Source organism: Nomascus leucogenys, chromosome 18, assembly GCF_006542625.1.
Source record: "Nomascus leucogenys isolate Asia chromosome 18, Asia_NLE_v1, whole genome shotgun sequence".
NCBI lineage: Eukaryota > Metazoa > Chordata > Mammalia > Primates > Hylobatidae > Nomascus > Nomascus leucogenys.
The window spans coordinates 37,901,858-37,923,616 of record NC_044398.1 but is presented as its reverse complement, the minus strand read 5'-3'; the positions used below and the strand labels follow the sequence as shown (position 1 = coordinate 37,923,616).

At 40.3% G+C, this 21,759-nt stretch overlaps 1 protein-coding gene and 1 pseudogene across 2 annotated transcripts in view; one reads left to right on the top strand and one right to left on the bottom strand.

The window, feature by feature from the left end:
• The window catches only part of WDFY4 (WDFY family member 4), a 293,287-nt gene that overhangs the window by 220,664 nt on the left and 50,864 nt on the right, over window positions 1-21,759 (bottom strand). For both annotated transcript variants that reach the window (XM_030798591.1, XM_003278166.4), the window contains exon 12: window positions 17,160-17,740. In XM_030798591.1, coding sequence (XP_030654451.1) covers window positions 17,160-17,740 — 581 coding nt within the window. The remainder of the gene's footprint in view (window positions 1-17,159; window positions 17,741-21,759) is intronic.
• Window positions 9,429-14,906, top strand: LOC105739093 (annotated as a pseudogene).

Sequence of the window (21,759 nt, the reverse complement as noted above, 5' to 3'; positions counted from 1 at the left end):
CTGCAGAGAGAGGGAGAGCCAGACATGAGACACGGACCTTCCAGTTTCTTTCTATTTTCACTGAGCTTCCTGGATCTTTCTTTCTAAGACAGATCATGTTACCCATCCTGTCTACCACTTATTACCTAGATAACATTGAACTACTCCAGCGAGCCTAATTTCCTCCAACTCTAAAAGGCATTAACAGTACCACGCTTTCCCCCTACAGTCATAGAAGAATGCTTTTGTGCTCCAAGGCACAGTGCCTGACCCATAGTTGATGCTCAGTGAAGTTAGTTCCCTGGTTTTCTTCCCTTCCCTCCAGATATGTGGGAGATTGAGAAGCTCTGGTTTCATATTGAACGCACACACACACACACACACACAGGCTTCTGGGTCCCTTCAAAATGGTGTAAGCACACTCAGCTGTGTCCCACCCCCTGAATACTGAATGCAACTAAAACACTTAGAACTCATGGAGCAGCTCTTGGAGGACTCTGGAAAGTAAATGGTAGCAGAGAAGGAAACCAAACTCAAGCACTATGAACTGGCAATGAGTTTCCTGGGCTTCACCTCTGCAGCATCCCCTGGTGTGAACTCACAGGTAGCCTAAAACTCTCAACTGTGCACAAGGTGTAGACATGATGGAAAGAGCTCCAAGAGAAGTCCTCTGTTTCTGGCCTGAGGAGCAGGAAAGGAGGTTCTACAGGTCACAGAGCATGGAGGAAATCTCCTGGGATTTTCTTTGTTTGGTTTCCCCATTCTTTCCCAATCCATTTTCAGGCAATTCCCTCAGCAGCAGCAACAGCAGCAGCAGCCAGGCAGGCTCTAAAACTCTCAGTGAAGAGAAACTTTGTCTCTGACCAGAGGACCTGTAGTCCCAAGAGTGTAGGTAAAATCCCCATTGCTGTTTTCTCCTTTTCTCCCCTCACTGCGTGGCCCCAGAGACAGATACCAGTGACACAGGGAAGAACAGAGAAACAAAAGCGCCAACTCTAGACAGAGCAGGAAGGGACCCCTTGGGAGCCAGCAAGTGTTAAGGAAAGGATGAAGAAGAGGAAGCTGAGGAAAATGTAACCACAAAGTTGTGTATTAACCTCTGGGCTCAGTTCTGACTGTGTATGTGCATCTGGCCCTAACTAGGAGGTAAACCACCACATACAACCAGTTACTGCATGAGGCAAGTGAGCACACATCAAATCTCCCTGCAAAGTCTTTGAAAACTGAACTGATACTGAAACCAGAGAGTCCAGGGAAGATGGGCAGAAACTTGCAACCTGAACCTAAGGGGGCTGGTTCCCTACCTTAAAATATGTATATATATTCATTAACATTCTCTATAAGATGACAACAAGGACCAGAGTTCATAAGATAAGATTCAAAATGTCCAGAATACAACCTGAAATTGCTCAACATAGAATGAACCAGGGAAGTCTCAACATCTCATGTGGAAAAAGACAACCAATAAATGCCAATGCTGAGATGTCACAGACATTGGAACTATCAGACGAAATGCTTAAAGCAGATGTTAACCCAATTCCAAGAAGTAAGAGTGAACATTTTTCAAATAAATGAAAAATAGAAAGTTTCAGTAAAGAAATGGAAGCAATAAAAAAGAATCAAATAAACACAACAACTGAAATTTGTTTAAACTCACTAAATGAGAACAATAGGAGAATGAGATGAGAGGCGAGTCCATGAACATGAAGATGGAGCAATACAAGTTGCCTAATCTGAACAACAAAAAGGAAAACGATTACTAAAAATAAAGACAGACTCAAGGTCATGTGTAACAAAGGATCTAACATTTCTGTCATTAGAATCCTCCAAGGAGAGGAGAAAGAGTATGGTATGAAAGAAAAAATGTTTGAGAAGCTTTTAGTGCTTCTTTCTTCAAAGCTGGTGAAATACATAACCTTAAAGATTCAAGAAGCTTAGCAAAACCCAAATAAAATAAACAAAAAAAATTATGCCCAGACACAGCATAATCAAACTGCTGAACACTAAAGAAAATTTTAAAAATCTTGAAAGCAGCCAGAGAAAAACAACACATTACATTTAGGGGAATGACAATTCGAATGACTGTGTGTGGGGGTGGATTTTCTTGTAAGAAAGCAGAAGTCATGGAAACAACATTTTTAAAGTGCTAAAAAAAATACACACAGAATTCCATATCCACATGCTTCCAGAATGAAGGCAAAATAAATGCATTCCCAGATGAAGGAAGACAGATTCTTGCCATCAGACTTGTTCTAAGAATAATACTTTTAAAATTTCTTCAGATGGTAGGAAAATAATAACAAAATAATGAAAGGAAACTTCAGGGATGAAGAAAGAGCAACAGAAATAGTAAATATCTGGGTAAATATAATACACTATTATTGTTCTCTTCTTAAGTTCTTAAATTTAGGTATGATGGTTGAAAGTGACATTGTATTAGATGTAATACGTAAGACAACCACAACAAAAATAGGGAAGGATAGAGGGAACTGCATAGAGGTAAGCTTTCTATAATCCATTTGAAATAGTAAAATGTCAATTCTAAGTAAACTGTTAAAAGTTAATTAAGTATACTGCAGTCCCTTGAAAGCACTAAAAAAAAAAATTGACAAAAAAGGAGAGTCAAAAAATTCAGTAGATAAATTCAAATTAAATATTAAAATATATTCAAATTGTCCACAAAAAGGCAGGCAAACAGAAGTGGAGGAACAAAAAAAGAGTAAAAAAAAAAAAAAAGAGAAAACAAACAATAAAATCCTGAACCTAAATTCAAACACATCAATAATACAAACACATTAAAAATTGATAGACACGATTGTCAGAATGGAAAGAAATAAAAACAAAGCTACATGCCATCATTAAATATTGCGATATAGATAGCTTAAAAGTAACAGGATAGAAAAATTTATACCGTCCTAACAGTAATCAAAAGAAAGCTGGTGTAATTCTACTCATATCAGGGAAAACAGACTTTAGAGCAAGGAAAATGACTCAGAATAAACAGGTTATATGATATGATGATTAAAAGAGACATAACAATTCAAAATGTGTTTGCACTTTACAACAGAGCATCACAATTCAGAAAGAAAAACTCAGAGATCTGAAAGGACAAATGGCCAAATCCACAATTATAGTTAGAGAGTTCAACACTCCTGTCAGTAATTGTTCCTTCAAAGTCACAAACTACCTTCAAATGGTTTTCTTCAAAGCCACAAACTACCAAACTCAACAAGAAGAAATAAGTTGCCTAAATCATTTATAGCTATTACAAAAACTGAATATGTAGCTAAAAACCTTCCCACAAAGAAACCTTGAGACTCAGCATTTTCACCAACAAATTCTACCACACATTTAAAAGAGAAATCACACCAGTTCTACACAACTTCTTTCAAAAACACAAGAGAAGGGAACACTTCCCAATTCATTTTATAAAGCCAGAATTACCCTGATACTGAAAACAGAAAAACACAGTATAAAAAAACTACATTTCAGTATACCTAATGAACATAGGTGCAAAAATCCTCAACAATCAGCAAATAATACCTAGCTACATATAAAATAACAAGGGTACTATGGCCAATTGGACTACCTGTAAATGCAAGGCAAGTTTAATATTCAAAAATCAGTCAACATGATCCATATTAATAAAATCACATGATAATATCATTTAATGCATAAAAAGCATTTGTAAGATTAAAAATCTGCTCATGATAAAAAAAATTCTCAGTAAATTCAAAGGAATTGTTTATAACCTAATAATGGGCACCTACAAAAATCCCATAGCTGATGTTATATTCAATGGCAAAGACTGAAGACTTTCTCCCCAAGATTAAGAACAAGCAAGGATCTCTCCATTTCTATTGGATGTAATACTGGAACATATGAATTGGAAAGGAAGATCAAAAACTGGCACTAATCACAGACGATGAGATTGTCTTCATAGAAAATCCCAAGGAATCCATAAAAAAAAGAAAACTTCTAGAACTAATAATTAAATTTAACAGCCTCAGAATAATAGTCGACATATAAAAGTTAACCATATTCCTAAATACTAGAATTGAACAATTAGAAACCAAAAAATTTTAAATACCATTTGGAAGTGTGTTCAACAAAAGACTCAGGTATAAATCTAAGAAAACATGTGCAGGCCCTACACTGAATATGACAGGCTTTGATGAAGGAATCAAAGATCTAAATAAACAGAAAAGCACACTATGTTTATGGGTTGGAAGATTTACTATAGTTAAATTGTCAATTCTCTCCAAATTGATCTATAGATTTAATGCAATTCCAATACAAATCCCAGAAGGAATTTTTGTAGATACACGCAAGCTGATCATTAACATTTATATGGTATTAGAAAGGAACACTTCCCAATTCATTTTACAAAGCCAGAATTACCCTGATATTGAAAACAGAAAAACACAGTATAAAAAAACTACATGTCAGTATCCCTAATGAACATAGGTGCAAAAATCCTCAACAATCAGCAAATACCTAGCTATATATAAAATAACAACGTTCTATCAGGACAGCCAAAGGTAAAGGAACTGAAATCACCAAAGCAAATTTGAGAAGGAAGAATACCTTTGGAGAGCTCCCATTTGATATATTACAAAGCCACAGTAATCAAGACAATATTGGTGAAAAGCTAGACACATAAGTCAATGAAATCAAATAGTGTCCAAAGACCTATATAAATATGGCTGAGCAGTTTTTACAAAGTTATAAAGACAATTCAATGGAAAAAAGATAATATTTTCAACTAATGGCATTGGAAGAATTGGACATTCATAGAAACAAACAAAAAATGAATCTCAACCTGAACTTCACACATTGTACAAAAAGTAGCTCAAAACGGATTACAGACCTGTAAAACTTTTAGAAGAAAACATAGGAGAAAATCTTCATGACCGTCAGTTAGGCAAAGAGATCTTAGATATGACATAAAAGTGCAATCCATAAAAGTAAAAACAAATGATGATTTGGACTTCATCAAAATTTAAAACCTTCAATCTGTGGAAGGCCCTGTTTAAAGATGAATAGATAAGCTATAGGCTGGGAGAAAACATTTGCATTCCTACAATGGAAAACTACTCAGCAACAGAAATGTATGAACTATTGATACACATAAAATGAGTGAATCTGAAAGGCCTTATGCTGAGCGAAAGAAGCCAGTCTCAAAAGATTACACATGTATGCTTCCATGTATATGGTATTCTGGAAAGACAAAACTATAGGGAAAGATCCACGGTTGCGAGGATGGGGTGGAGAAAAGGCTTTACTATGTGGGGCAATATCTGGGAGCTATTTGAGGTGATGGGACTATTCTGTTTCTTGATTGTGGTGGTAGTTGTGTGACTCTACACATGAATTAAAACCCATAGAACTGTAGGCCAAAAAAAAAGAGACTTTTACTTTATGTGAATTGAAATAATAATAATAAACTACAGGCTAATCCCAAATTACCAACACCCAATTTTCCAACACCCTGCCCATCTTGCTGCTGTCATATGCAAAGTGAGATTGTTTTTAGTCCTCAGAGTAGCTAAGGTGCTCAGGAGTGTTTCTTGCGCGTGGGCATAATTTATTCAAATCAACTGAGCAAATACTTATTCAACTTTTATTATTTTCCAGGCACTATTCAGGCACTCTGGATACATCTGTAAACTAAACAAACTAAAACCCATGACCTGGGTGTGAAGGGAAGGGTGTAGACATAAAGATAAACACAATAAATAAGTAAATTAAAATTAATAATTATGTGTAATATAACATATTAACATATAACATAATATCGTAATGAATAAGAAATGAGAAGTGCTATTGAGAAAAAAAGAGCCAAGAAAGGAGAATTGAGAGTGCTTGTATGCAGAAGGAGAGTAATTTACAATTTTAATTTGAGTGGCAGGTTTGGCCTCTTTAAGAAGGGCAAAACTGAAAGACGGGATGCAGACATCCATGGGAAAAGCATTTCAAGCAAAGAGAAGAGCCATTGCAAAAGATCTGAAGTAGGAGTATGTCTGGCATATTCCAGGAACAGCAAGGAAGCCTGTATTTTTACTCTGATACTGAAGCCACACAAAGACAATACAGAAAAAAATAAAATAAAACTACCAATATCCAAGGGATCAATGTCCCTTATGAACACACACGCAAAATCCTAAACAAAATGCTAGCAAACTAAATTCAACAGCATATTAAAAGGATTATATGCCATGAACAAGTATGATTTATACTAGAAATGCAAGAGTGGTTCAACATAAGAGAACCAATCAACAAAATATACCACATTAATAGACAAAGGCAAAAAAACAGATGATCATCTGATTTGACTCATGAAGAGCATTTGACAAAATCCCACACTCTTTCATGATAAAAACACTCCAAAAACTAGAAACAGACAGTAACTTCCCCAACATGATAAAGGGCATTTATGAAAAGCCCACAGCTAGCAGCATGCCAAATGGTGACAGCTGACCCTCAAATTCATGTGGAATTGTAGGAAACCCTAAGAAGCCTAAGCAATATTTTAAAAGATAAAGTTGGACAACTCACATTTCCAGGGTTCAAAACCTACTACAAAGCTACATAATCAAAACAGAGTGGAACTGACATAAGGATAAATATAGAGACCAATGAAATAGGATTGAGAATCCACAAATAAACTCATGTATCTGTGGCCCCTTGATTTTCAACAAGGATACAAAGACAATTTAAGAAGGGACTCTTCAACTAATGGTACCAGAGCAGTTGAATAGCTATAAGCAAAAGAATGAAGTTGAACCCTGACCCCTTGCCATATACAAAAATTAACTCAAAATGAATTAATTATCTACACATAAGAGCCAAAACAACATTTTTAGGAGAAAACACGGTGGTAAATCTTTATGACCTTGGATTTGGCAATAGATTTTTACATATAATGCCAAAAGCACAAGTAACAGAAGAAAAAATGGATAAACTGGATTTCATCAAAACTGAAAATTTTTGTGCATCAAAGGACATTATTAAGAAAATGAAAGGAGAACCTACAGAATGAGAGAAAATATTTGCAAATCATATTTCTTTTAAGAGTCTAGTACCCACAATATATAAAGAATTCATACAACCTAGCAACAAAAAGAGAAACAACCCAATTAAAATATGGACCAAGCCCTTGAATAGACGTTTCCCCCAAAAAGATATACAAATGGCCAAAAAGCACATAAAAAAATTCAACATTATTAGCCATTAGAGAAATGAAAATCAAAATCACAGTGAGATAACACTCCATACCCATTAGAATGGCTAAAACAATTTTTTAAAGGGAAATAAATATTGGCAAGCCTGTGGAGAAATTGAAAACCTCTTATATTGCTGTTGGGTATGTAAAATTGGTTCAGCTGCTGTGAAAATAGGCAGTTTGACAGTTCCTACAATTCTATTGAATTGAGCTACAATTCTACTCCTGGGTATATAATCAAAAGAATTCAAAACAAGTACTCAAATAAATACATGAACATGCATGTTGATAGCACTATTTACAAGAATCAAAGGAAATAATCCAAATGTTCATCAACAAATGAATGGATAAACAAATTGTGGTGTGTACCCATATGATGGAATATTATTTTATTGTGAAAAGGAAAGAAGTACTGATATACGTTACAATGTAAATGAATCTCAAAAACATTAAGCTACCTGAAAGAAGTCAAACGCCAAAGGAAACCTATTATATGATTCCATTTACACATGATTTATCCAGAATAGGTTAATCCCCAAAGCAGATTGGTGGTAGCCCAGGGATTGGGGAAAATAATGAGAATGAGTATAGGTTTTCCTTTTGGGATGATAAAAATGTTTTGAATTAGATAGAGGTGGTCTTTGCACAACACTGTGAATGCATTAAATTCTATGGAATTGTTTGCTTTAATATTATTAATTTTATGTTCTGCGAATCTCACCTCGGTGAAAAAACCTAAGATTTTTTTTAAGTTTTTTAAAGTAAAAGATGTCCAGCACCTGGAGCAGTTCTCAAACTTTAATGTGCTTACACTTAACAAGAGGACCTTTTTAAAAAACAGAACCCTAAATTTCAACCCCAGGGATTTGTGATTCGGGAAATCAAGTTTACACAACTATATTTTTGTGCAACTCTACAACAGATTCTGATGCAGGTGGTCTACAGGCCACACTATGAGAAGCATTGCTGTAAGGTAGGGATTGACAGAGCAGGAATGGAGACAAGGTTCTGGATCCCAAGGATGGCAGACACTGATCCCCCACCTGACCTGGTGTTCCCAGATGGCTTGTATCTCTCAAGGGACCTGTGGGTACAACAGAAAGTTGTAATCAAAAGTACAAATCCCAAAGTACCTGTATCTTTGGGAGCCAGTGGTGATGTGAGGCCTGCTTGGCCAAATTTTGCATCTCATTTGAAGAAGCCTAGGGGCCTTTGCAGGATGTGAACCAGCGAAGCCTCATCATGTCACATAGCCCCTGAGCTTGGCTATAAAATCCTGCCACCCACAGCAGCTGCACATCAGAAAGGATGACTGCTCCAATCCTGGTACTTGTCCTGCTTAGATATGGAAGTCAGACAGACTGTCCCCTATATGGACTCTCTCCAACTTCAGGAGGAAAGATTAATACCTATCTCCTGTTACTAAGGCCTGTGGATACTTGAGGGATGCATTAGAAAATTAAAAGCAAAGTGGCCTCATTTGTGCAGTCCATGCTGATTACTCCAGACAGCCACCATCCTCTTCCAAACCTCCAGGGCTTCTCTCTCAGGGGCTAGCACCAACCAGTCTCTCTCACACTCTCATCAAATTGGTTACCAAGGCCAGGCAAAGTTATGTCCTAAATAGTTCTCAAAATGTTCTCCTGTTCAAGCTACTGCCATCCCTGGAAGGAGCGACTGACAGCTCCTTTGCTCCTCTCCTTTCCGGCCATCATCTCTGCCCATCCATCCCTATAGCTTAAAGCCCTACTACAGCTTGAAGTCCAAGCAATGCCTACAGAAGGCAGGAACAAACCTTACTCAAGATAGTTGATTCTGAGTCACACCTTTATGCCTCCTTAACCCATCTCAGACCAGATAACTCTCATCTTTAATTGTTTAGCTCAGTAGTCTCTGCATCCAGGAAAGCCTCACTGACCTCCTCCCCAGACTTCATTAGGTGCACTTCTCTGTGTCCTCTCAATTTCTGGGCCTGCCCTTGCCAGGGTCCCCACCATACAAGGATAATGCTCCATTCATGTCTCTACTAGGTGGAAGCCCAGAAGAGGAGCAGGCAGGAGCAGCCATATCTGAAGCAGTTTCAGGACCACTGCACATCAGGTGTCTTCAGGACACCAGGCACGAGAGCCCAAGACTATATGCCTTGCCAACCCTCCCTGCCTTTCCTCCTGTACTGTCCATCTTCTCAATTCATTCATGCCCATATTCTACTCAGTGACCATTCATGGGGGTCCCTGATGTAGCTGCAGACCCAGTCCATGCTCACGTTGGCCTCACCACTGATGCAGAAGAAAGCGATTTGAACACCATCTTATTTCCACAGTGGTAAGAAGCCAAAAATCGATAGATGTACAGTGCCTTTATTAGCAGATGGGGAAGAGATGACTTAAGTGGCTGATGTCCTTGGCATCCATTTTAATACATATCCTGGTTTCAGATATGCTCGAGTGTGCAAACATGCACCAAAGAAATAAGAAACCAAGGAAGATTACACAATTAATCATTGATTTGCACTGTGATCAGTGCTGAGGGTGCTAAGGAAATGTGAGGCAGTGGGATCTGATTTGGCCCATGGGATGGGGATGGGGCAGCCACGGGAGGCTTCTTGGAAGAAGTGACATCTAAACCTAGACAAAAGAATAAGAAGCAACTGTCCAGGCAGAGTGAAGACAGGAAAGGCATCCCAGGTAGAGTAAAGGGCATATGTGAAATCTGAGTCTGAAACATGGCTGCAAGGTGCTAGGCGAGTGATGCCATGGGCAGGCGGGACCCCCATAACTGTGTTCCCCACACTCCCAATGTCTGATTCCCTCCTGGGAATCATGGGGAAGCACTAGAGGCTTCCAAGTGGGAATGACAGGGTCACATCTGTGCCTTCCAAAGACCAGTGTGGACTTCATGTGAACTGCTCAGGAACTACACTGTCCCCCACCCTTCCTCAATGGTCTGGCACAACAATTACCTCTAACAAACTTAAGTGACAGATATAACTCATACCCACAGGGGACATTGTTTCAACAGGAAAGATTAGGATGAAGCTGCAGGATGCCCAGCAGCAGAGCCAGAGGAGTAAGTGTTTAGGGCTGTGGCCTGCAGAGTGCCCCGTGAAACCTTAACCATTGCCTGGAGCGCACCGCATTCCTGTTGAAATGATGTCCCCTTAGGGCTATAAGTTATAGCCACAACTTAAGTTCAAGGTAAAGGTGACTGGGGTTGCTCCTTTGGCTGACATAAGGAATAAACGTCAGCCCACGAGGCCTGGCAGGGGCTGGGAGAAGGCATATGCTAAGGCAGAAGCAAGAAGGAGCAGAGATGCCTTGCTTTGGAGGGGGCTTTTCTCAGAGCTATACACAGACCCAGTTGTAGAGCAGTCCTCATAACCCATAACCCCATGATGCCACAGTCCTGCGCAGAGACCACCCTAGCTCCACATTGCCTACAGGGTAAAAGTGAAATGGTCTCCTATAGGGTTTGTGCAAGGCCCACCACAGTCTGACCCTGCTTCTGCTCCACTTTCACCTCCAGACCTGCACTGTGGATGATGTGCTGCTGAGGGGTAAGCACTCCATTCTATGGTGTGTGTATGTAGTGCGGATATGTAGTATGTGTGTATGTGTGGTATTTGCGTGTGTTGTGTGGTATCTGTATGTAGTGTATATAGGTGGTATGTGTGGTGTGTATTCATGTGTGTGTGCTAGGTGCTGTGTGGTGTGTAGATGTGGTGTGTGGGTGTGTAGATGTGGTGTGTGGGTGTGTGTGGTATGCCAGTATGTGTAAGGTGTATGTTTAGTGTGGTGTGTGTGTGTTTTGTGTACATGTGGTGTATATATATGTGTGTGTGATGTGTATATAATGTGTTTGGTGTAGGGGTGTTTATTTGGTATGGTGTATGCTTCATAGAGACATATGATGTATTTTGGACACCACAGATATATTTTTGGAATTACATAACATGTCACCTCTGTGTTATGAAAAATGTTCCTTAAATTATAGTTATCATAAAGCCTAAATGAATTGAAGAATAGTCCATTGTAAAAAGCTGAGCATGGTGTCTGGCGCACACATGCTTAGGAAGCAGCTGTGATCACTCTAACTACCATCTTCAATCCTTGCCTCACAGCATCCCTCAATGTAGATACTATTATTATGTCTGCCTTCAAATCAGGAGATGGAAGATTAGAGAAATAAAGTAGCAGGACCAAAGAACACAGCCACCAAGGCATAGAACAAGCAGGCCTGACTCCAAGGCCCACAGCCTCTTTCCCTCCTCCCTGGAGACTTGAGACCTATTTTGCAGAAGGCAGGGCTGAGGGAAGCCACTTGCCCAAGGACATACAGGTGTGGTAGGGCAGAGACGAGCACCCTGTCTCCCATTCCCAGCCCACTGCCATGCCCTTTACTCTGCAGACTCCCTGGAGGGGGTAGAGTTTCACTTCCTATTCTGTAACCATTAAGGAAGTGACATCAAGGGCCATGTATCTCTTTTAGAGAGAAAAAAGATGCTCTATTTATGAAACATGGCTCTTATAAATGTAAAAATTACTCATTACAAAACCAGGATGACATTTGACACAGGACTCACCTCTAAAACATCAGGACTGATGCAGTCCATTGGTTAGAACCCGATCTTCAAACTGCAGGCTCTTGTGTCAGACATTTGGAAAACTATCACTATTATTGTGGGAGTATCAGGAAAAAAACAGGAAGAACACACACACGTGTGTGCACATATATGCACACACAGACAAATGCATGCAGGCTTTGAAGGTAGCCCTGGGTTCAAATTCTAGCTTTATTATTTACTAAATGTGTGACCTTTGGCCATGTTTTTTTTATCCTTCATCAGCCTTTGTTTCCTTATTGATGAAATTCCAAAATTTTGGAGGGAAATAAAAATAAATAGATGTTTAGTGCTCAGCCTCCATAGACATTCAACTAATTACTATTGCTTTTCTTCACCTGATATCACTTACTAAATGTCTTTTGGTACTGACAAATACTCCCCTGCCCCTAAGAGCTGGTAGAATAAGTCGAACAAGTTTCCATACCAAGATCCTAAGTTAACCTGTATGTTATCAGGGTGCCCAGGGAAAAGGCCTCCTCAGGGATTGCCCCTGAAATATAAAGAAGAGGGAACCCAGAGAGAGAATTCTTCCCAAGACAAGCAAGAAAATCAGGATCTGGGAATCTGGCCAAGGCCTGGCTTGGAAAGGGCAGCTAAGACCCCATGGAGGCATTCCCATACCTACAGAAGGGCAGGATGGCCTGAATGAGGATGGTTTCCATGGAATCCAAGAAAAGGAAAATCTTGGAGCAAGATTCACAATAAAAAATCAGACATCACAAAAGGGACCTTCCATGATTGTTGCAAAAACAATACACTCTCAAAAAACAAAAGAAGAAATAATTATGATTCTTGTGTTTGAAGAAATAAAAATGAAAGACAGATATGAACAAGGAAAAGGGCTATCAAATCAAGTTTATTTGAAAAAGAAACAAACAGTATATCTAGACATATAAAATACTGTCACTGAAATTTTAAAAAGAAAACCTAAATGGCTAGATTATATATCAGATTAGACACAGCTAGTAGGAGATTCAGTGGGTTTAAGAAAGACCAAAAGAAACTGCTTGGAACAGAGTACAGAGAGACAAAGAGATGAAAAATGTAAAAGAAAGATTAAGAGACATGGAGGATAGAATGAAAAAGTAAAGCATACATCTAATTGTGTTAGTTCCAAAAAGGCATAATAGGAAAATGGATGAAGAAGAGGTCATAATTTAAAAATCTATATTTTATAAAAGACATCAGTTGGGATTCAGGAATCTCAATGAATATGAAGCAAAATAAATGTTTAAAATAATGTACATTGAGATATACAACAGTAAAGCAACAGAACAAGAATGGTGAAGATCTTAAAAGCCACCAGAGAAAAATGACAAACTACCTTCAAAGGAAGAGAAATAAAAACAATTTTTAAATGGCAACAATGAAAGGCAATAGCTGGGGAGAACTTCCATTTACTGTGAGAAAATAACTGTCAACCAATAAATGTATACCCAGCAAAACTATATTTCTGCAATCAGGTAGAAAATAAAAACATTTTTCAGACAAATAAAATCCAAGAGAGTTTACCACAAATAGACCCACACTACAGGAAAGTTTAACGGATGTACTAGAGTAGAGAAAAAATAATCCCAGATGGAAGGATAGAGATGCAAAAAAGAGTGGTGAGCACAGACATTGAAAGCATGTAGGTAAATCCAAAGAATATTTTATAAAACAACAACAGTAACTGTCATATCTGATGGATTTACTAACAGGAGATAAGCTTAAAATATTAGCTAATAGTAATGTATAAGTTAGAAAAGGGCAAAAGTATTTAAGAGTTTTAAGGTCTTGGTGTCTTAATTGGAAGGATAAAGATACTGTTTAACTAAAAACATGAGTATGCCTGTTAATTCACTCTAGGGTAACTACTATAAAATTAATCATAGAGAGTTAAATTTCATACTAGTAGGTAGGAAACACAATTTTTAAAAATCAATTCAAAAATAAGACCAAAAATGTTTTTTAAAAGTGGAACAAATGCAAAAAGCTAAGTAGAAATCATTCCAAATATATTAATAATTACGAAAGTAAACAAATGACATTCTCCAGTTAAATGAGAAATAATACCACACTAGATTGAAAAACAAAGTAAAACCAACAAAAATGGTTCCTTATTTTTTACAAGAAAAACACCTAATAATGTAAGGATAGTACACAGAAAGGTTAAAACCAAAGGATGAAGAAAAATCCCAGGCACAAACTAACCAAAAGAAACCTGATATAGTCTTATTATTATTAAGGCAAAATGTACAACTAGGGATAAAAAGGTCACCATATAATGATAAAAATTTAGACTCCATAAGAATATAAAAATTCTAAATATGTATGATTCTTTCAACCTCAAATATATGTAAGGGAAAATTCATCAGAAATTGACACATCCACTTTATCATGAGAGATTTTGAATGCATCGTTCTCAATAACTGATACTCCATTTCCCAGGCCGCTGCCGCAGGTGCCGGAGGGGCAGGTCCCGGTGCTGGAGGCCGAGGCCACCTTCCGGGCCACCTGGCGGCCGTTGTGGTGAAGCAGGTACTGCTGGGCCGGAAGGTGGTGGTACGCTGTGAGAGTGTCAACATTTCTGACAATTTCTACAGAAATAAGCTGAAGTACCCGGCCTTCTTCCGCAGGCGGATGAGCACCAACCCTGATGAGGCCCCTATTAGTTCCTGGCCCCCAGCAGCGTTTTCTAGCCGACAGTGCAGGGCCCGCGGTCCGCAAGACCCAGTGAGGTCAGGCTGCCTTGGACCCCGAGGTGTTTGATGAAATCCCACCGCCCTACAACAGGAAAACCAGATGGGTGTTCCTGCTGCCCGCAAGGCTGTGCATCTAAAGGCCATGAGAGCGTTTGCCTACGTGGGGCACCTGGCTCAAGAGGCTGGCTGGAAGTACCAGGCAGTGACAGCCACCCTGGAGGAGAAGAGGAAGGAGAAGGCCGAGACCCACTACCAGAAGAAGAAATAGCTCATGAGGCTGCAGAAACAGGCCAAAAAGAATGTGGAGAAGAAAACTGACAAATACACAGAGGCCCTCAAGACCCATGAGCCCAATAAGGCCTGTTTATTCCAAAAACAAGAAACAAAAAACTGATATTTCAAGCCGACTTTAAAAATTAATGATAAAGGATATTTCAATGAAACAATTGAAAAATTCGATCCAAGGGACATAAATAGAACATCAAATCTAACACTCTGAGAGCATGCATTATTTCCAAGCACATGTGGAATATTTATGAGAAGGGACTACATTGAGGGCCATGAAGTCAACCTCAACTAATTTCAAAGGATGAGAACCCAGACGATCCACCTTCTCTCACCTTGATAGAGTGAGAAGTAAATAGCAAAGATGACTAGAAACACTGTAACAATGGAAATTCAAAATTCAAATACGTAAGAGTCAACTATAATTTATAAGGGAAATTAGAAAAATATTTCATACTAAATGATGCTGAAAATAAAACTTACAAATTACAGAGAAATTTATATGTAAAAAGAAGATGGAAACAGACATCCAAGTGAAGAAAAAGAATACCAGAATAAGCCCAAAGGTAGAAGGAAATGATAACCAAAAAAAGTAGGAGAAACAGGAAAAGTCAAAGTTGGTTCATAGGGCACACTGAAAAGTAAACAATTGTGAATAGTGCTGAAGCAGAAAAAGCAAGGAAGACACAGCTAAATAGGTTAGAAATGAGTTACAGAACTCACAAGTTCTGCTCAGAAGAGCGTGCGGGAGCCATCATGAGCAGCCAGATGCCCACAAATGGAAACTTCGATGAAATGGGAAAATCAGCTTGCAAAATAACAAACCAAGAATAATTCAAGAACAAATAGAAGTGCATTCTTATGAGAATAAATTTTCTCACAGGAAAACACCGGGTTCACAAGGATTTAGAGGCAAGTTCTGTCACATTAGCTAGGGAATGGAAATAAACAATCTCTACATAAACTCTTCAGTAGCATAGAAGAGAAGCACTGTCCAACTCATGCTATGATGCTAGCATAAATCTGACAAGAAAAATAGCCAGGAAAGGAGTATGAAAGGCCAACCTCCTGAATATCAGTGCAAAAATCCTTTTTAAACATTAGTACATCAAATTCAGCAATACACAGATTATGAATGAGTTGGTTTGTGCAGGAATGCAAGATTAGGAAACCAATTAATTAGCCAGATTAACCCCCCAAAATCATAATTATCTCAGTGTGTGGAGATTTAACATGCGTCCTTCTCTCTATCATCCCCAACACTGAAGTCTGGCAAATGGGGCACTCTGGATAAAAATGCAGTGTCTTTCAGAAGGATAACTTACTGCAGTATTAATGGGTGTTCTGTCATTTATGCTTTAGAGGAATGGAAAAAGACACCAACTGTTGCTGTTGTGTTCTTTCATTTTCCCTCCCACCCCAAGAGGTTTGGGGTAGGGATGGTTCTTTGTGCTCTCTTGCTTTAATGGAATTCTTTGGTACAGACATGAGAGGAAAAAGTTGTTTACTAAAGTCTGAACCCATTGAGGTGTTTGGCCTGCGGAAGTAAGGAGAGCAATTGTCTTTGTTAGAGGGTGTAGAAGCAGCAAGAAAGAACACAAAGAGCTCCATAATTGAGGTGGACACTGTGGTTTGTGTCCTGCAGATCAAAGGATCTCACCCCACCTCTGGCAGCGTCCTAGGGAGGAGATAAAACCTGAGAAGGGCCGGGCGCAGTGGCTCATGTTTGTAATCCCAGCACTTTGGGAGGCCGAGGCGGGTGGATCATGAGGTCAGGAGATGGAGACCACGGTGAAACCCCGTCTCTACTAAAAATACAAAAAAATTAGCCGGGCGTGGTGGTGGGCGCCTGTAGTCCCAGCTACTCGGAGAGGCTGAGGCAGGAGAATGGCGTGAACCCGGGAGGCGGAGCTTGCAGTGAGCCGAGATTGCACCACTGCACTCCAGCCTGGGGGACAGAGCGAGACTCCGTCTCAAAAAAAAAAAAAAAAAAAAAACCCTGAGAAGACCGAGGCTGCCTGGCACACCCAGGGATGCCAGGCTCAGGCACCAGGGCCCCCTAGGACAGTAAAGATCCCAAAGGAGAAGGTGAGTGTAGCAGCAGGGTCCTGCCCTCCCTGGTTCTTATGTGACTCGACAGCATCCTCCAACACAGTACTGACTCAGATTGAATTTTCCATCAGCTCCCAAGGTAGAAGAGTGTGGAGTCAGAGCTAACTTGATTTGAGGAAGTTGAGGTCACATGACATTTCTGCACACCCATTCTGTAGCTGAGCGTTCCTACCGAGTACACATGCGCAAGACATTAGAGTAAGAATGGGAGACAGAGATGCACTGATGACACAGTGGCAGAAGAAGCTACCTCTCCTCCAGGTCTGGCCACTGCTTGAAGTTGCGTTGGGGGTCACTGCCAGCTTCTCGCTTCTGAGCATCCACAACCGGCCCCTGCTTGGCCCTCAGGGACTCCTTCAGGTCCCCACGCAAGTGGAGGGTGCCGCTGGCCATGCTGTCCAGAAAGCCAAGGATTTGGAGGCAGCTCTGTATCCGGGGTGGGAGTGAGCCACTGGAGGAAAAGGCAGTGCCCAGCAAATCCGCAAAAGGCCTGGCCTTTGTGTCCGCCCAAGAACGCAGCGGGGTGCCCTCTTCCTCCAGGGCTCCAAAACAGCCCAGCAGGCAGAGGTCCTCGGCTAGCTTCTCAAAGAGCCCATTCCTTCTGAAGAAGTCACCATTGACAGGGTCCCAGTGCAGCGCTGCGGACACAGCACAGAGAGTGTACAAAACCAGCTCCAGGGTCTGTCTGGGGGATACTGCTCCCCATGCCTGCAGCGGGGGCTCCTGGAGGGAGCCTTCCAGGTCAGAGAGCAGAGACAGCAGCCCGTTGAACCCGCTGGAGACTCTGAAGGCAGCACGACCCTTGGGGGTCTCCAGGATCCGGAGCAGAGACTGAAACACCAAGCAAATCAAAATGAGTGCACTCCAGGAGGTAGATTAACCCTGAGCGCACACACATTCCTGCCAGAGCGTCCCACTAGCTCTTCCCTCAACGCCTTCAGGCCAACAAGCTACAGGAAGGATCATTCTGAAACATTGGGATCTCCATATTGTTCCTCTTATGGTTTAGGTTTTTCATGTGTGCCTACTACACTAATCTATAGGGTCGATTTAACTGTCCTGTTTTTTGACTTGAATGCATATCCTTCCAGAAAGCTTCTGTTCTGTAGTTCATACTCATCCCAGGTCGAGTGCTCACACATCCCCCTCTCATTCCCTGATCAAAACTCTTGTCATACTCTACTGCAGCTACTTGAAAACAGTCTCAGCTCTCCACCAGACTGAAGCTCCATGAGATGGAAACCATATCTGGCTTCCTTACTACTGTGGAACACAGCACACACTTAATGACAATTTGCTAAATGAGTGGGATGAACCATCTCTTGTACTGTACAGGAGACACACAGTGAAATCCTTATAGAAGCAGCTTGTTATTCCTTATCTCCCTCTCTGTGCAAGCACGGCTTCATCTATTATACTAGATGAGGGGAAACAGTAAAGTGAATCAACTTAAAATGTGGTATGAAAAGAGTGTGTCAGAAAGAGAAGAGAAACCTGCAATGGAATGAAATGCATAGGCATAACACATAGCATAGGCCAAGTGTGCAGAAAGCAATTAGGCCACTGACAGGATACATCGTGGAATTCACCACCCTCCAGATCACTGAGAGCTTTACTGGCCAGCCAAACTTTATTTCCTTCTAAAATCAAACCTTTCTTAAGCACTTACTTGAGCCCACTGCATGGTATATACTCTAGGCAATCAATACATGCTATTGGAAGGAAAGAGGGTGGAAGAAAGAGACAGAGGGAGGGGCTACATTTTAAGCAGTTCTCATACTGTGCTTCATTGAAATGTGAAAAACACATGGATGATTTTAAATAAGTATTAAAAGCCTGTAATTTTTAGTACTTATTTATTGATCAGATAAATTGCATTGGACTCCATCTAAAACTCAGGCATTTGACGTGTGTTTCCTAGAGAGTGGACAACCTTGTGGGTTCATTAGTAGACTGCGGAGAGAGGTGTGAATTGTTTTACCTTTTCAGATATTTAATGCCCTAGTGTGACAGGGAAGGGGATTGTCTGAGAAGGCACAGTTTGGAGTCAGTTTCAGGAGGCCTGAGACAAGGTTCAAAGAGAAAAAATAAAAGAGAAACTCCCTATTTGGGGGAGGGGTGATGCTGTGACTTAAATGCATGGTTTAGGCGACAGTCTGTAGTATGATACGTGGAAGTTAGTGAAAAAGAGAAAACTGGTAGCTCAGAAAAACAGGTGGGAAGGGTCTAGATATTTAAATTCTTTTTAGTTAATAGAAACTTAGTAAAGTTACAGGTCACTATCAAACATGAAGTCACTTTGGGAGCTCTATCTTTTTTTTTTTTGAGACGGAGTCTTGCTCTGTCACCCAGGCTGGAGTGTAGTGGCGAGATCTTGGCTCAACGTAACCTCTGCCTCCCCAGTTCAAGCGATTCTCCTGCCTCAGCTTCCTAAGTATCCAGCTCCATCTCTTAAATGCTGGCACCCTAACCTAACAGTGGTGTTTATTTGAAACAATAGAATGTGTGTTCCAACCACTCGGATTTTGTTCTCTAATGTTATATTCCACTACAGGAAACATGAGCTGCTGGGCGAGTAGTCAGTCTCACATTCCAGGTCAGAGAACACAGGAGGAGCCTGAACTCTCTTAGTGCACACAGGCGAGGATTCTTTCAAAGATGAAGAGAAACAGCAGCCAAGGATATGCGTAAAGAGCTTCCAGGGCCCCATCTATGACATTTCCAGAAATTTAAAAAACAAAACAGATTGCAGTTACTAGGAGAATCTATGAAAGACCAAAGTCCATAATTACATTCAAAATGGACAAATAACATAAAGCGAGGTAGAAAAATTCGTCTTTACCAATACAGGTCAATTGATCTTTTCCCAGTTATAGAAAAAGAAAATGCACTACTCACAGTGCTTAGATCAGTGATACCCCACCACAGCTCAGACGGATACTGCGGGGAATTGAATTGTCGTTTTGCTCTTTGAAAGAAACGCAGCATCAGGGCCACCCACTACAGGGGGCAGTCAAGTGTGAATCGTGGGAAAGACTTCAGGGAAATTGACTTCCAAGGTCACCCGAAAGATGGGGGCAATGATACTGCTTTCTCCTCCCAAGTGAGGATGTGGCCTAATTCTTTCTGAATTTGGCCAAAAACCCAGGAAAGTTGGACATTTGTAGACACACCCTCAAAGCAAAGCATGCGGATTGTTGGAGTAGGTTCCTCCAGGATGGTGGTACTCAGTGTGCGTATGTGAAAGCTCATGGCTTAGGGTGGGCAAGACCTTTCCCTGTGTAGACAGAGTCACAGCAGCTGCCTGTCCCTGCCCCACCCTGGAGCCCCTGGGGCCAGGAAAGGCTAAGGCAGCTCTGCTGCATCTGTGCCTGACTTATGTGAGCAACTCATTCCCAGTAAAATGTTATTTTTATGGCTGAGTTGGAAACTCACTCCAACCTTGACGTGTGTGTGGTGGTTTTGGTCCCTCCTTTCTAACTGATAAACCATACCAAAGGCTGTTCACTGCGATGTGGTACAGCACGTGTCTGAACCTGACCTATGCTTGGTCACGTGACACATGCCATGAAAAATCAATCAGTCACAAAGACATCAGGAAATCTTAAGCTCTACAATGTTAAACAGACTAAATTTATGTGAGTGCTTTCAATAGCTCTAAGACCTCTAGGAGCTTTGTTTAAGGCAAATGGAATGAATAAACGCTTCTGTTTGTCACATAACACATGACAAAACAAACATCAGGAAGGGAGAATGATTAAAAAACAAAACTGATCAGATTACAGACAATCGCCTGAGTGCTGGGTGATCACTATAAACCCCTCTTCCCCCAAGGAACCCCCTCCCAATTCCATTGTCCAATTTGATGCCAAATATTGCTTAAAAGAACTCCATCACTCAAAGAGTGTTGAAGCAGATATTTTAAAAAGCAAAGCAACCCAATAATCACCCTCATTATGATCTGTGTCTCTCAGTGGGTTTGTCACCTATAATTCCTAGATGGTTATTTTCTTTTCCTCCTCTTGGGAGGGAGAGGAGGAAGGAATGGCTGTCCTTAATTGTTGCTTTGTTTGATTTATTAAATTCAGAGTCATTATCTGAAATGGGGGTAATCTCATTAGAACTTAGACTCCTCTATTATTTCTTGGGATGGGGTTAATTTCATATTTGCAGAGTCATAAAGTAAAGAGTCCAAAATCCAATTACAAAGGCTTAATTTCATAGCAACTAAAGAGAAACATTTCTATCATAAAGGAAAATAAATACTTTGCTACTTCGGGAAATGGTTTGTCAGGAATGGGGAGTCTAGGAGGAGGGTCTCCATTACTGTCATTCAACTTTGCATGATAATGCATCACATAGGGTTTTCAGTCTGTGGAAGGGAGTAAATTTAATCAGCTGAAGTCAAAGTAATCAGGCTGGGGTTGACACATTTCAAGAAAGGTCAGCGTTAAGCACATTTTCTCATCCTAACTCAGTTACCATGTCATCGTCTCTGAGTTAGTATTCCTCCAGCTTGAATCTATAAAATGGATGTCTGCTGCAAAGCGCTAACTACGTTAGGACTAACAGGATTTATTTCACATTCTATTATTTGTTATTCCTCATAATTTTCCATGTGTCATGCTGGAAGACAGGTGAGGTAATGCAATTAAGCTCAGAGTTGAACAGCTAAATGTATATTAGCAAATCAATCTGAATTTGTGCATAATCCAATCACAGTCCCACCGGCCAAGGAGAGGAAATTCATTTGCTTACATTATTCTTTAACTCAGTTATCATTTGCCAGAATTAGGTGGTGAAGTCACATGTGCTTCAGTATTGGTATGGAAGCGCCACCGGTGTTTGAA